This window comes from Callospermophilus lateralis, chromosome 6 (assembly GCF_048772815.1).
Source record: "Callospermophilus lateralis isolate mCalLat2 chromosome 6, mCalLat2.hap1, whole genome shotgun sequence".
Classification (NCBI taxonomy): domain Eukaryota; kingdom Metazoa; phylum Chordata; class Mammalia; order Rodentia; family Sciuridae; genus Callospermophilus; species Callospermophilus lateralis.
The window spans coordinates 55,264,542-55,279,694 of record NC_135310.1 but is presented as its reverse complement, the minus strand read 5'-3'; the positions used below and the strand labels follow the sequence as shown (position 1 = coordinate 55,279,694).

Genomic DNA, 15,153 nt, shown 5'->3' with positions numbered 1-15,153 from the left:
CAAAGTCTTGCACTATCCTTTATACTTAGAATTGTAATAAAAGCTTTGTATGTAAATCAGGTATTTAGATAGTAATAAAAGCTTTGTATGTAAATCAGTTATTTTAAAATTGAGTTATTTAAAACAGAAATGGGAGCTCAATATATAGCAATCTTATAGTAATTTATTTTCTTCTAAAGCAAAAAAAATGTAAGGCAAATAATCTAATATCATTTAATTTCATTTTTTATCGTAGTATAATATTGATGTCTGGAGAAAACAGCATACTGATTAAGGGAAGATCAGTAATTTGTATTTGTGGTTCTGTAAACACATCATTAAAAAGATAGTTTCTAATGATAGTGACCTAAAATATTCTAATGTCAAAATACTTCATCAGGACAGTGGATCTTTCAGAGTTCAAATAAATATTCTGTTACACTCTTTCCAGAATGGAAAGCTCATTTGTTTCTTCATTTAAAAACAAAACAAAAAGAGTTGGATTTTCCCCAATACTTTTTATAATAGCATTAAATTAATAGGACTTAATATATTCTGGTACTTTTTAACAAGTTAGACCCTATGTTTGTACTTTTAAGTAATGTTGTGATGCAATAAAATGCTTAACCTAGGGTTTGTTCTAGCCTTGGTTCTACCAGTTAATAAACTTTTGACCCTGGGACAAATAAAATATATCGTCTTCAGCTTTTTTCTTCTTTTGTGAGATGAGAAGGAAGCTACCTCTCTAAGTTTTCAGGGTTTTTATACAAATCAGATTAAATAACTTGGAAAATTATTCTTGAAATTCAAAGCATTAAGATAATAAGAACACTAGTTTGGTAAGGAATAGGGTAACTTTTCAAAGTGGAGAATTTTTATTTATATTTGTGGTATCTTTTCCTAGGAACTTTTTCAGGCACTTAATTTTTATTGTCTGTTTTCCTATCCTTTACCCCCACTGGGATTCTGATTATCTTTCCTTCACAAATACTTTCTACGTATCAGGCACTGTGGTAAGTATAGAAGATTCTGAATATCTACTTTTGAAGAACTCAAAATCTAATAGAAAAGCAATACGGCTTTCAAAAAATTATATCATAGTGCTATTATTGGCACAATGTCATCCAAAATTCCTCAAATCATGGTTTAGAAAAAACTGTAGTCATTCTCAATTATCCACAGCAATATGACCAAATAGGACTTTGTGCAGTATGGGAATGCAGTAGCTAGTAACTACATGTGACTACTGAACTCTTGAAATAAATAGCTGGGCTCTTCTATGTCAGTCCCAGGAACTGACAAACTGCTAACCAACCATTGCCCACTTGCACTAAACCATGTGAGGCTACCATTTTCCCAAACAGGTTAATCAGCCCCTGATTTAAAATTGAAAATGTATAAGCTTTAGTAATTCTAGCTTTCATATAGTCAGAACTTATGTTTTTCTTCCCTCCCCCGCCCCTTTTTTTCTTTCTGATAACATTGCAGTTTGGACCAGAAAATCCCTTTAGAACACAGCAAATGGCTGCTCCTAGAAATATGCTTTCTGGCTATGCTGAACCAGCTCATATCAATGATTTCATGTTTGAACAGCAAAGAAGAACTTTTGCCACGTATGGTAAGGTTATACGACTTAAACAGTTTTAAATTTGGCCTTATTGGAAGTATGAGTTGTGTGTTCAGTAATCTATTATAGCTTCTGGCTTTTAAAGTGTATTAATCTAGAGTCTTTCAGATGAACTTCTGATCTGTATCTATAAATATTTTACATAAATTAAAAGGTGAGCTAATATTTTTAGCTGTCATTTTTAAATCCAGTATGATTTCTGTATACTGGATATATTCTGGGATCTTAAAAACAGAATGCTTTTTGTTGTTGTTCTTGGTAATGAACCCTTGCTATTGAATGTCCACTATATGCAGATTGCAGTTAAAGTTGATAAATGAAGAGATAGTGTTAAGAGGTTACTTTTTTTTTTAATCATATACCCTAGTTAACTTTACTCTGTTCTCAAATCTTATCTCTGAAATGTTTTCTCTTGATCACTAAGGGATGTCAGAAAATAGGATAGTCATAAATTAATTGTGTAAAATAACATGCATGGAAACATTATGAAAGGGATTATTATATATTAGATCATGTTTCATCATGGCAAGGTTTTAATTGACTTACATTGGCCAAAAGTTGTCCTTACGATTGAATACCACTAAAATCAACAAAAGATTTCAGTGACACTCCCAATTGCTGGAACATCATTGCATTATACCCATTACTTATGTAAGGGTAAATCTAAAGTAACGTGCCACACATAAAAATCAACTCTGTTGAATCACGATTTATTGTATTTTAATACTAAAACAGAGTTTTAAAGAATAGTTTGCTTTCTTGGGTTTTATAAGGGCCTTAAGTAATAATTTAGATAGCTTAAGTGTCTTCAAAACAAAACAAGGGGTGGGATCTTACCTCAATTTATACTGATACCTACTTTTCTTTTTAAGTTACCTTTAGGCAAGAATAAGCATTTAAAACTACTCAATTGGCTTTAGACTTGGGTTAGAAATGGGCTTATTTTAAAAAAAAAAAAAAAAGCCAGTGATTTTTTTTTTTTTTTTTTCCCTCTCCTGCTAGAAGGTGGTCGGCTGGGACAGAGGTTGAACTAGTGAGTTCAATGTAAAAAATAAATGTGAGACTATAGTATATTAGTCAGAGGGAATGGCCAGTGGCAAAACTAAGAATATCATGGTCTGTCTCTCTTATGATAGATCTTAGAACTGAGAGCAATTTGTTTGAACTTAATAAGTTAACCAACCTCAGGTTTAGCACTGTCTCTTTTTTTCCTTACACTCAAGCACTGATCAAGTATAACTTCTGTTATACTTGATATACTTGTTATACTTCTGTGAAGTCTTACAGTTTTCCTATAGAAAGTTCTTACCTGACCAGATAGTGATTTCTAGGCCAGCTTCCTATGTACTTGTTTGTTTTATCATTCTTACACCTTGGGGTTTCTGATACAGTCCCTCATTTACAAAATACAATGGAGCACACCTTCCTTAAATCTTGTACTACTGTTATCTGTAAGACATATTAAGGAGATGGCACATAAATTCAGTTTTACCTAAGTCTCATATTTGTAACTCTGGGATATCACTGCTTGGATGCAAAATAAAAATTGATCTTATTTTTCTTCCTATTTTAAATGATGTAACATTGTTATAATATCAGTAAATAACTTCTGGAAGATGTATATTCTACAATACATTTAGTTTATCATAGAACCAGCCTGTAGAGTCCTTATCATTGAAGATAGTCTCATTTCCTGTTATCACCTCATTTATTTGCAGTGTAGTTGGTTTTTAGCTCCTATTTATTGTGTTTCTCTTGCCATCTCAATCCTTCAGTGAATATGTGAATTTTTTTTTTTTTCTTCCTATTTTCTTCCCTTTTCCCCTGAGTTCTGGACTGTTCCTTTGTTGGTCTTGTTTGGGGCTTCTCAGTGAAGTTTTTTTTTTTTTTCCTGTTATTCAGAGTTCACTCAAAATGTTCACTACATTAGTCTATGGAAGTGGAAAATAGAATTTTAAATAAATAGTGTACTCTTACCATAGTCGTTTTTAACATTAAGTTTTATCTTCAACATTAGAAACTCTTTTTTAATACTTCAAAATATTTTTTTTTAAATTGTCCACTACTGTAATTTAAGAATCTCTGGTATCATTAGATTTCAAGTTGGTCCCAGTTTTCATTATTAAAAAGGTACTGTATATATTATATTGCAGTAAAATGCCCTTTTTTTTTGTGAGGGGAGTGGTTACAGGGGATTGAATTCAGGGCCTCTTGACCACTCAGCCACATCCCCAGTACTATTTTGTATTTTATTTAGAGACATGGTCTCACTGAGTTGCTTTAGTGCCTTACTGTTGCTAAGGCTGGCTTTGATGAGATCCTCTTGCCTCAGCCTCCCAAGCCACTAGGATTACAGGCATGTGCCACTACACCCGGCTAGTAAAATGCCTTTTTATGTGACAGTGTATATTATTGAGCATAAAACTTTGCAGGCTTTTTTCACTGTTCTTTTTTAAAATGCATTCCTAAAAGTAGGTCAAATAGTTCTCTCAATTCTACCACCACCAAGAATGAAAGTTCTGTTTCTCCTTATCTAAGATCCATATATGTAATTGTTTTTCCTGTGTTTGATAATCAAAATACTGTTTCTTTATTTTGACTTGATTTTTCTGGACTATTGATTTTAAAGGATTTTTTGTTTATTCACAACCATTTCTTTGCAAATTGTTTATAGTGTCTGTACTGTTTAGAGTGTAAATATCTGTCAGAATATTAGTATTGATAGTTTTAAGGATATAGTAATAAAATTAGTATTATTATAGCCATTTCAGATGCTACTTCCTAAAGAAAGTAGACATGAACTCCATTAAAAAGGTAAAATAGAAAATAGGCTTCCGAAAGATAGACAAGAATCTTTAAGAATTATAGTGCAGATACATTCATTTATTTGAGACGTAGAGTAATAGAAAACTATTTGGACTGAAATTCCATAGTATTAGTTAGAGCTTGTTCTATCACTGGCTGATTTGTAGTAGTGTATATGGATAAATATTTAATGTCTCTTACTTGTGACCGGAGACTAATTTTATTCACTAATCACCTGGAGTAGGAGGGAATGGGGCAGGGGATACAAGTGGCAATAAAAGATCTTTACCACAGAGAAAAACGGGAGGAAAGCATAAGTTCCTTTAATTGAAACAAGACTGTGTATGGCCAGAAGAGTTGGGGATTGGTGCTTCCATAGAGATAAGGAGGACCAGGGACACCCTTCTCTCTCAACCTCCACCTCTCCAAACACATCACACAATGCCATTTATATAGACATAAATCTCCTTCCATGGTAGAATTTACATTCTAAATAAGGTTTTATGGCTGAGATGGGAATTTTTAATTCAGGGTATGTTGGTCTGAATTTTATATGAGCCTTATAAAAGTCTCATTTTCTAAAAAATCACACATAGAACACTGTTTGGTACAAAAAGGTAAAATCTAAAATAACTCATGGGATTTGAACCTGTGATTTCAGAGATTCAACTCCAAAGCTGCTTTTCTGCCATCAAGCTCTCTTCTCTGGCTAAGAACATATTTTAATGCTGAAAAAAACTATATCCAAATGAACTAATAGCCAGGTGTTGGTTCTATTCTAGCATATCACGAGGGTGAGTTGAGCACCTACATCCTTAGCTTGTTTTAAAAGTATGTTTCTTGACAAATCTTTTTCCATTCCCCAAAATTAGTTCCCTTTAATCTTTAGCTGCAAAATAAAAATGTTAGATATGTCCATTAGGGTGTGGCCCTTTAAAAAAATGAGTTAGTACTTTTTATGCACTTTGTGATTGTTCACATGGGTTGTAGGCCATAGACTAATGAATGATCAGCTTTCTTTTGTGAATATACCAGATTTTTGTGAAACAGATTAAACTAAATGTTTATTATCCTAGCACACCCACTAGAGGAAAGAAAAAAAAAATGATTTGAGTTAATTTAGGTAGGCTTTGTTTCCCTTCATTCTCCTAGACCACTGGAGACCACATTTAAATGTAGGTACACACTCGAACTAGTTGAAGGAATATATCTATACACCAGCTATCCTTATTATCTTCTCTTACCAAAGAAATATAAATAATGATTTTGAAGTTGAAATAGATTAAGATTAGAGGAAAGACAGTCTTTACTGAGAATAGCATTTTCAAAATAATAGCTAGACATTATGTGATTAACTTCTACCCTATTTCTTTTTTAATTTAATAGTTTATATATTATAAGCTATAATATCCATTACCAAAAAAAATAGTTTCTAAACTTCCAAACATATAATGCACATGTATTTTTAAGCTCTTCAAATGTTTGAAACTAAAGTTGATTTCATAGCCAGAAAGGCTTTTAGTATATAATAGCTATATGTTAAATTCATCCTCTAAGATACATTTTATTCCGCTGAAGTCATTCAAGGGTCCAGCCTAGAATATGGATTAATTGTGGTAAAGAGAAATGGAGCTCAGAAAAGAAGACTTGGTCCATAGTTAAAGAGATCATTTTTAATATCTGGGAAAGAAAATGTGAAACGGGTATATTTGAATGGTTGTAATAAAATGAATTATAAGTGGCAAAATGGAGTCAGTAGTTTGCACTTTTTTCCTTTCAGGTTATGCATTGGACCCTTCATTGGATAATCATCAAGTGTCTACTAAATACATTGGTTCTGTAGAAGAAGCTGAAAAAAATCAAGGTAATTTATTTAAAATAGTTAATATTGTGTGTGTGTGTGTGTGTGTGTGTGTGCGTATACACATTTATAATTAGTGCCTTACAGTAATTAGATAGTAGGAAAGAACCCATATTTAGCTCTTGATTTTTTTTTAAGTTGAAATAATAGAGTGATAGGGTTTAGAGCAATACAGTTTAGAACTGTTATGGTTTAGAGCTTGCTTTTACTACTTACTAGCTGTGTAACCTTGTAAGGAAGATGGTGGTTATGTATCATTTGGGGTTATTTTGAGTACTTGGTACATGCCAACCCTATAGATATCATTCAATAAATTATAATTAATGTATAGATAATTTTGGCTGTTGGCATCTCCACAGTAAGTCAAGCTAAATTTTAAAAGAAGTAAAGTTTCATTTTATGAGTCTGTGAGGATTGTCTTTGAAGGATTTTTTTAATGGCTTGAGTCTGAATATATGTTTTAAATATGTTTGTGTTCATATTCATCTTTTATAACAAGGCAAGGCATCATACTTGCTAAATGCTAACTTGTCACAAAGCTCATCAGACCACTGAATCTCATCTATAAAATGCCTTTTAAAAAAAAAAGTTCAAGTTACACAGGGACACTTCTACTTAAATAAAACTAGACCCTGTATGATGAAACTGCCTTCTGTGCTTGATGATTGTTAAAATAGACTTTACCATGCTTTTGTTGTAACACAGCCTAAAGGAAATTAATTTGAATTAATATGAACTATTTTTCCCTGTTCTTATGTATATGGAGCTAGATTCTTAGTTAACCTGTCACTATGACTCCTGTAAAACTTTCTTTTTGCAATCTAATAGTATGCCATCTCCTACTGATCAATTAAAAAATTCTCAGAAACATCTTTCTTCCTCCATTTCTTTTTACTAAAGTTGATATTAGAGATCAGTTTTAGAATGAGATCATATGAAAGAAATACCAAAATTTTGAGAAAACTTGTTTAATTTATATTGTTCTATTACAAGCATAGTAAAAATATGTTACTAAGTACTTAATGTGGTTTTAATTCAGCCCTGTTTTGTTTTTGGTTTTGGTTTTTTGTTTTGTTTTAATCATTACTTAATTGCAAGATGATGGGATTAATTATAAATTTAAATTGTAAGTTGGTAATCTCCCAAAGAAACTTGAACTTTTCTTTTTTAGGAAAGATAAACTGTAATTTCAGTAGATAGCAATAGAGGAAGATTTTGTCACGTAGACTAGTTTTCATTTACTCAGTCAACTGTATAGCTGTCTCAACTGGGACAGATACATTTACATAACTGGCTGCGATTGAGACTTCTTTGGAAGCAGCTTGAAATCTGCAATGCACTTGGCAATCATCTCATTTTCCTGCTGTGCAGAAATACTCTGTACCACGTGTTTCTCCACCCAGTTTATCTTGTACTCCTGTTCCTTTCAATGCATAATATTCTGCAGAGATATGATAATCCAGACAATTCTTTACCTCCTTGTATACTTTATGTCGCCCTTCCTGGTAAGAAACCTCAAGGCCATAGCAATGTTATTCCTCTGGACATCAAAAAGATAATGGCACTTCTGAACCAGCACCTGCTGTGACTTCTACAACTCAGTTGCTTGTTGGATTTGTTGGATGGAAGCCTGTTTCACCTCTTCTAGTTGGGCAATTTTATGTTCATTCAATTTTCAATAAATTCTCCAATAGAGGCACCATATTTTTTAATCACATAGACAATTAATGATACTATTGATATGGTAGAAAAGGTCTCTGGAGTAATCACATAAATTTCTTTGGATAGAAAATACAGTTTCATGCATGTAGGGTCCTGTTACACAAGTTTTAAGATAAAGAAACTGGAAGAATTCCTCAGGGATCAGCCCAAGAAGAACTTTTCCTCCATACGCAGAAATAGGTGGTAGAGGGGCAAGATGTGGCTGCCCTGTGTGAAAGGTACTTTTTTCCTGGTCCTAGGAAGGCTGTATTCTGAGGCAGAGGTCATTGTTGCGACGGCAGAAAGTATCACCTGAGAGAGTGTGGTCAGCAATGTCTAGGCAGTAGCCTTAATGTCCCTCTGATCCCAACCCTCAGCCCTGTTTTTGAGCAATAAATTATAATTCTTGCTTTCAAAAGTAGCTTTATCATTATTTAGCAACATAAAGTTGTTGAGTTTCTTTCAGAATTAGTAAAAGTCTATAGATACAGGTTTTTGATTCATTAAAAAGGCTGTGTACCATTGTAGGATTGGATATCTTTTTTTTTTCTTTTAATATAGCAAAGTTTGTAAAACACAACAGGGTTAGAAGATTCTCTCCTCAGAAGGTTCAATCCCTTTTCATGTAACTTGAGCTAGTTAATATATGTTGCAGATTCATTTACCTTTTAATTTTGTTTTTGGTCTCTTGAACAATCACCTTTCTTTAACTATATAAAATCATATGTATGATGATTTTTTGAAGAAAATGTATATATTTATAATTTCTTTTTGTTGTTGTTAACGTAGGTTTAACTGTATTTGAAACTGGTCAAAAGAAAACAGAAAAGAGGAAAAAGTTCAAAGAAAACGATGCATCTAATATTGATGGTTTCTTGGGACCGTGGGCAAAATATGTGGACGAAAAAGATGTAGCCAAACCTTCAGAAGTAAGCTTTGATGTTTTTCATTTCCAGTTCAAGTGTATGCTATGTCTTTACAAATCATATCTCTATTAATAAACTTGAGATTCTCTTAGAGAACCAAGTGACTCCTCAGAATTTCTCTGCCTTTGTTAAGAAAATACAATAATTTTTTTTGTACTATTTTTGTATACTTTTTTTTCTGCTTTACTTTCTTTGGTACTTTCTTGTAAAAATAGAATATTGAACAATTTTTTTTTTAAAATTGCCTTAATAAAGCTTTTAAACTGCCATGATATCTGTTTTTCTGGTACCAGACATTCAGATAGTAACTACAAAATCGGGGGGTTTCTTTCATATTGGAATTGATAGTGTGTTTTACTTATTCATTTATTCAAAAATCTTAAATTTTATCTGTATTTTTTTTTTAAATTTTACTATGAAGTTAGTAAAGTGAAAATACAGAACTCCAACCTTCCTTTCCCCACCTGCATAATCCCATTTGTCTCTATGAGCCAGGCACCAGTCTAGGTCCTGAGATACAGTTGTGGGCAAGATCAAGAAAATTCTGGCCTCGTACAGCTTATATTCTAGATGTTTTTTACATCTGCATTAGCTTAATAATGTACATGTTCTGCTATTTCTTTATTTATTTTAGATTGTTATTATAGATACAGATTTACTGCTCTCCCACTTCCCTCCCCAGCTCATGCCAAAATGGTCACAAATCTAAAGTAATTGCTTATACCCTCATGACTATGTAATAGCTATTTATTGAAGAACAACATTATGTACTAAAATTCAGTTTCCTTTCCTTTCTGGTACCAGATTTTCTAATTGCCTTGTCTTTTCACTTGAACAATTAGCATAATATGTTCAATTTATTTCTAGATGTTCCAGAAGGATGAGCTTGTATAAAATTGGTTTAAAAATATTATCTAGTATCCATTATAGGTTGATTGCCATTTTGTAATCTGTGGAAGAGATAATCAATCTCTGCTTATGGAAGAGTTGAAATTATTCTATGGGGAAATATATTTACAGCAATTGCTTCACAAAAATGAAGACTTCATTATAAAGAATTTATAACCAACTTTGGACATAGTGAGATTCTCAAACATTTGTTTTAAAGTTCACTCCTTCATTTTCTTAGGAAGAACAAAAAGAATTGGATGAAATCACAGCAAAAAGGCAGAAGAAAGGCAAACAGGAAGAAGAGAAACCTGGGGAGGAGAAGACAATCTTACATGGTAATGTATTTTCATATTTCTTCATTTCATGAAAAAGCTCACATATGTTGTCTGTTCTCTGTTCATGTAATACCAATTGCCCTTACTGTCAGCTGCCATACAATCATAATATTGAGAATAATTATAATTTTACAGTTTGTATCCCCAAAAAATCACAGCAGACTTTTCCTTGTGCTAATAAAGGGGAAAAAAAGTAGTAGCATGACTAATAATAGCCACATAAAAATGTCTGTTGAAGTGTTCATGAATTTAAAAAAAATTAAAAATAAAGAAGAAACTTGTATGGTTCATGCCCTTTCTTGACATAAAGTTGACTCTTTTCATATCTTAATGATGCCTAAATCATTAAACTGGTTTTTTTTTAACACCATCCAAATAGTCAGGTATCTTCACAGTTTATGAATGTCATTAAATGTAAGTAAACTGGAGAGTAAGACTCATACTTACCTTGACTTGTGGAAGAAAATGCATATTCACCAAAATAAATTACAAATATTCTAGAATGTACCTATTCATTAATGATTAGTTACATTTAGGAAATTACATAGTGATTACTGATTTTTTTGCACAAATAGTGTTGCTTTTTCTGATGTTTTATCACATCAGCTTTTTAGGTATAATGAGGCCATATTTGGTTTATCAGGCTCCAGTTTTGTATTTAAGGAATCTGTTTAGTACTGTGGCGTGTACAATTGTAACAGCAATACCATTCAACATTTATTGAATACCCACTCTGTGCCAGGCATACTACTAACTGCTTTCTCTACACTATGCCATCTAAGTCACCCACATGACTATTATAAAATTTTGAGGTGAAAATCAGGAAAAGAGGAATGGAAAGGAACCTGAAAGGCATAAAAGCAGAAAGTGAGAGGAAAGGATAGTTGATATTTTTTTGTTTTAATTTCTTTCTTAGCCTGTTTTGCTTCTGATTCTTTACCAGTGCTCATGAGGCCCAAGTATTTTTTTTTTTTTACTCACTCTTATTATACTGCAGTGAAGTCTTTATTATATATCACTAAAGTTTATGACTGAGTGAAAGAAGTATAGATCTTAAAGGTGTAATACGCTCTAGGAATTTAGGAATTCCAAAATACTGCTTCTAGTTGGAAATGATAGCAAGGATTTCAAGCAGCTAATTTTAACTAACCTACAATCTTAGCATCACCAGAGTGTTATTACCCAAGTCTTGATAAAGGCAATAACCCTAAGAACGAAATGTTCATCATTTTAAGAATATAGATTTTGTGATTGTTTTGACTATGAACTATTTGGTTATTGCCTTCTTGTTTCAGTTAAAGAAATGTATGACTATCAAGGCAGATCCTATCTTCACATACCTCAGGATGTTGGTGTCAATCTACGGTCAACTGTGCCACCTGAAAAGTGTTATCTTCCCAAAAAACAAATTCATGTGTGGTCTGGACATACAAAGGTAAGCAAGTTGGATGTTTCTGTTTTCTGTAGTGTTATAATAGTGAAGCCAGTGTAAAGTTTCAGTCATGGATGTGGATCATTCAGTATTTCTGGTGAGCATATAGGGAAGTAAAGATAGGACAGGGGAGTCATATTGAAGATCAAGTTGGATTAGACTTTGGAGACACTCACATGTATCAGTCTTGAAAACCTTCTGACGTGGCCATGACACGTGTTTGTGGTTGGATATTCTGACCCCCAGCACAGCCCTTTCTCTGCAAGTTCCAGTCACAGTCTGCTTCCTCTTGGACACAAATTCAGTTGAGTAACAACCTGGTCCTAGCATCAAGTCTCCTGCTTAGCCTGTAATGTTGCCTTGGTTTTGGGGGGTTATCCCATTGCAGAAATGAGATGCTCCGTGGTTTATAAGTCAAGGTAATAACACAAAGACAAGATACATGAGAATTTTCCATGTTGATATTCTTTGTCATCTGTACCGTTCTGGCTGTTAATTTCCAGCTCTTTGCAAAGAGCAAAGGAACTACATAAAAGAAGGAAACAAAGTGGGGGCATTAGCAATTTGATTGACTCAGGATTCCCTTGAGTGAGAAAGTCAATATTAAAGGTTAAAAAAAAAAACAAAAAAAAAAAACCTTCAAAAGCTTAGTGTCAGTAAGGCCTGCTCTTGGAATACTAATGATGATTATTCTGGGGCATGATGATTGGAATGAAGAAAAATAGAAAAGGTTGCTTTTAGGGTGCTTAAAGTTTACCGTCTTTGCCTTGTGTTCTAGCCAATACCTTGTGTTCTAGCCAATATTCAAAATGCTTCTGGTTTATAACTCTGATACCTTTTTACAGGGTGTCAGTGCAGTCAGATTGTTTCCCCTCTCTGGTCATTTACTGCTGTCTTGTTCCATGGATTGTAAAATTAAGGTGAGTTTTTGATAACACTGGCAGCTTTGTCACTGTTAAATCTGGTTAATTGTAAATAAATTTGGGTGTTAGGCAATTAGAGGTTAATAATTTTCTCTTAGGTCCTGTAAATTCAGCCATTTATGAACTGCTTCTAAACTTGTAGGTTCAAATATAGCCATGTGGTCCAGTTGTCTAGGTTCTTTTTAAAGCTTAGAACACTGATTAGAATGTAATCCAATCAGTTTGGCATTAGACACAGAAATATTTAATCACTAGTTATGCATTTTTATAGAGGTTTTAGATATGTAATAGTGTTCATTTTTCCTCAAAACCAAATAAGGTAGAGAGGACACATTATAGAAATCCCATTTTCAAAATAAACAATGTATTTTATCCTTTTTCATTGAATGCTTTTAGATAACAACTGGCAGAAGTGCTCCCAGTCTCTTCTCCCAGTGTAGTCTTAGGAAGTTCCACCTGTACTTTCTGCTCAACTCTGTAGTATGTGGTACAGAAGACTTGGTTGTCACAAGTATAGCATTTTGATACTGAAAGACTAGTTTAGAACTTTCCTGAAGCAAAAGATATTATAGAAGCTGTACAAAAATAATGATCTAGACTAAAACAATAGGCTCACAGTTCTCATATCTAAAGTTTCATGTCAACTTAGATATGGGGAAAGTCTTGAAATAAATCTTAAATCTAAAAGGATAGTTTTGTGTTTTTTGGTCTTCACTGTGTCTATTATCTTTACAATGGTTCGATAAATACCAACCCTATAATGGTCTTGTGGCTTGGAAAGTTGAATCATTAAAGCTTTTTCCTTCTTAATAATGCATGAATATTAAGAATATATAAAGACAGCTTCTTTGGATGAGAGCAACCATTTAGGCATTTGTCTCTAATAGAGATAATTTGTCTTGATTTGTCACTAATTGAGTCAGTTGTAGTAAAAACCCTTACTTCTTTAACCTTTACTTTATACAAACTATGTAAATTGAGGTTATGATCTTCTCTTTGACCAACTAAAAAACAATTACAGAATTCAATTAAATTCACATATGTAAACACTCATTAGGTAGCCATTATGTGAAGGGGTGAGGATAAAAAAATGTTAAGGCACTATCTCTGCCCATAGGGTGATCGTTGTATGATGAGGTAAATGATCATTATAGAGGCAGGCACAAGGTGCATGTATTCTGGCTTCCAAAAGGAAGCATATCTCAGTAGGAAGGTTAAGTTAAAGGGAAGGAATAGAGTACGTTTGAGAAGAGCAAATAGAATGAAACAGCATGGTGTGTGCCGAAAACTGCAAGTTTTGTGGTTGGCCAAGCATAAAATCTAAGAGACAAAGAATGATAATAGTCATAGGAAAGGGACCAGGTCCCAGAAATCCTCTTGTGGCATGCTGGGGGAACTGAGACTTTATCCTCCTAGCACTGGGTGGCCAGGAAATACTTTCTGTTTTAGAGCACTAGCAGTTTTGTCAAGGACTGGATTTGAGGCAGGCAAGAATAAAGCTAGTTTTGAAGCTTTTGTATTTCTGCACTTTGGGTATGATGAGAATTATGAGACTGTTATTTTAGTCTAGATCATTATTTTCCCACTGCTTCTATTATACAAAAGTAGAAACTTTTTTATCATAGAAAATAACTACAGTATTAAAAAAAAGCAATGCTAAATGAAACTACCTGGATTAACTCCTTCTGTAGTCAAGGTCTCTTGGTATTTTGATGCAGGTATTTTATATCACTTTGGATGAAAAGACCTTAAAAAAAAAATTCTAGTTATAAAAGAATGTGTATGTGTATATATGTGTGTGTACTCCAAGTAATATAACACAAACTCTTGGTGCTAACTAAAATTTAATAATTAAATCCCCTATACACACACAAATATGCACATACATAGCTGGAATATGACATTATTATTGATTAAAAATTCTTATTAAATTTAATACCTCCAGGACTGGGGCGGAGCACAGTGGCAAAGCACATGTTTAGCATATATGGGGCCCTGAGTCCCGTCCCCAGCACCAAAAAAAAAAAAAAAAACTAATATGTCTGTGTATTTTATTTTTTTTCTCCAGCTCTGGGAGGTTTACGGTGACCGGCGTTGTCTGAGAACATTTATTGGTAATACTTCTTTTGTTCCTGGCTATAAATCTGTTTGGGGGAAGACTTTTTATAGTGAGATAACATCAACAGCAGTAATTTTAGTACAGTGATGTAAGGAAAGTGTTCATAACTTAAACTGAGCCTATTAGAAGGAGCAGGTCCCCCCAGGTAGACAGAACTGGGAAGTGCAGAAGCAAATGTAGTATAAGAAAGCACACTGCTTTGGAAGAATCACATAGGTAGCAGAATTCCCAGGGTGTAAGTGAGAGCAAAAGCACAGAGAAAAGTAGTCAAAGGGGAACTATTGTAAGGGCATCAGAGAGCCATTGAACAGCTCTTGTAGGGAAGTAGTTGCATGATTGGAAGTTTGCAGAAAATCACATTGCAATCTGGACGATGCTTTGATTAGAGAAAACCTAGAAGAAAGGAAATTAATTCATTTTTTTATTAGTCTGGATCAGAGATGGTGAGAGTTTGAATCAAAACAACAGAGAGAAGAAGGGACCTGTTAAGTATTGAAATTGATGGAATCTGGTAATGGGATGTAATAAATCTAGGCAGAAATCTAGGGTGACTC

At 33.3% G+C, this 15,153-nt stretch overlaps 1 protein-coding gene and 1 pseudogene across 4 annotated transcripts in view; one reads left to right on the top strand and one right to left on the bottom strand.

Moving 5' to 3' along the window:
* The window catches only part of Cdc40 (cell division cycle 40), a 47,943-nt gene that overhangs the window by 19,422 nt on the left and 13,368 nt on the right, over nt 1-15,153 (top strand). For all 4 annotated transcript variants that reach the window (XM_076859845.2, XM_076859846.2, XM_076859844.2 and 1 more), the window contains 7 exons: nt 1,468-1,597; nt 6,192-6,275; nt 8,763-8,902; nt 10,029-10,125; nt 11,421-11,560; nt 12,403-12,477; nt 14,549-14,594. In XM_076859845.2, the coding sequence (XP_076715960.1) occupies nt 1,468-1,597; nt 6,192-6,275; nt 8,763-8,902; nt 10,029-10,125; nt 11,421-11,560; nt 12,403-12,477; nt 14,549-14,594 (712 nt within the window). The remainder of the gene's footprint in view (nt 1-1,467; nt 1,598-6,191; nt 6,276-8,762; nt 8,903-10,028; nt 10,126-11,420; nt 11,561-12,402; nt 12,478-14,548; nt 14,595-15,153) is intronic.
* Nucleotides 7,555-8,496, bottom strand: LOC143401675 (ATP synthase peripheral stalk subunit b, mitochondrial pseudogene; annotated as a pseudogene).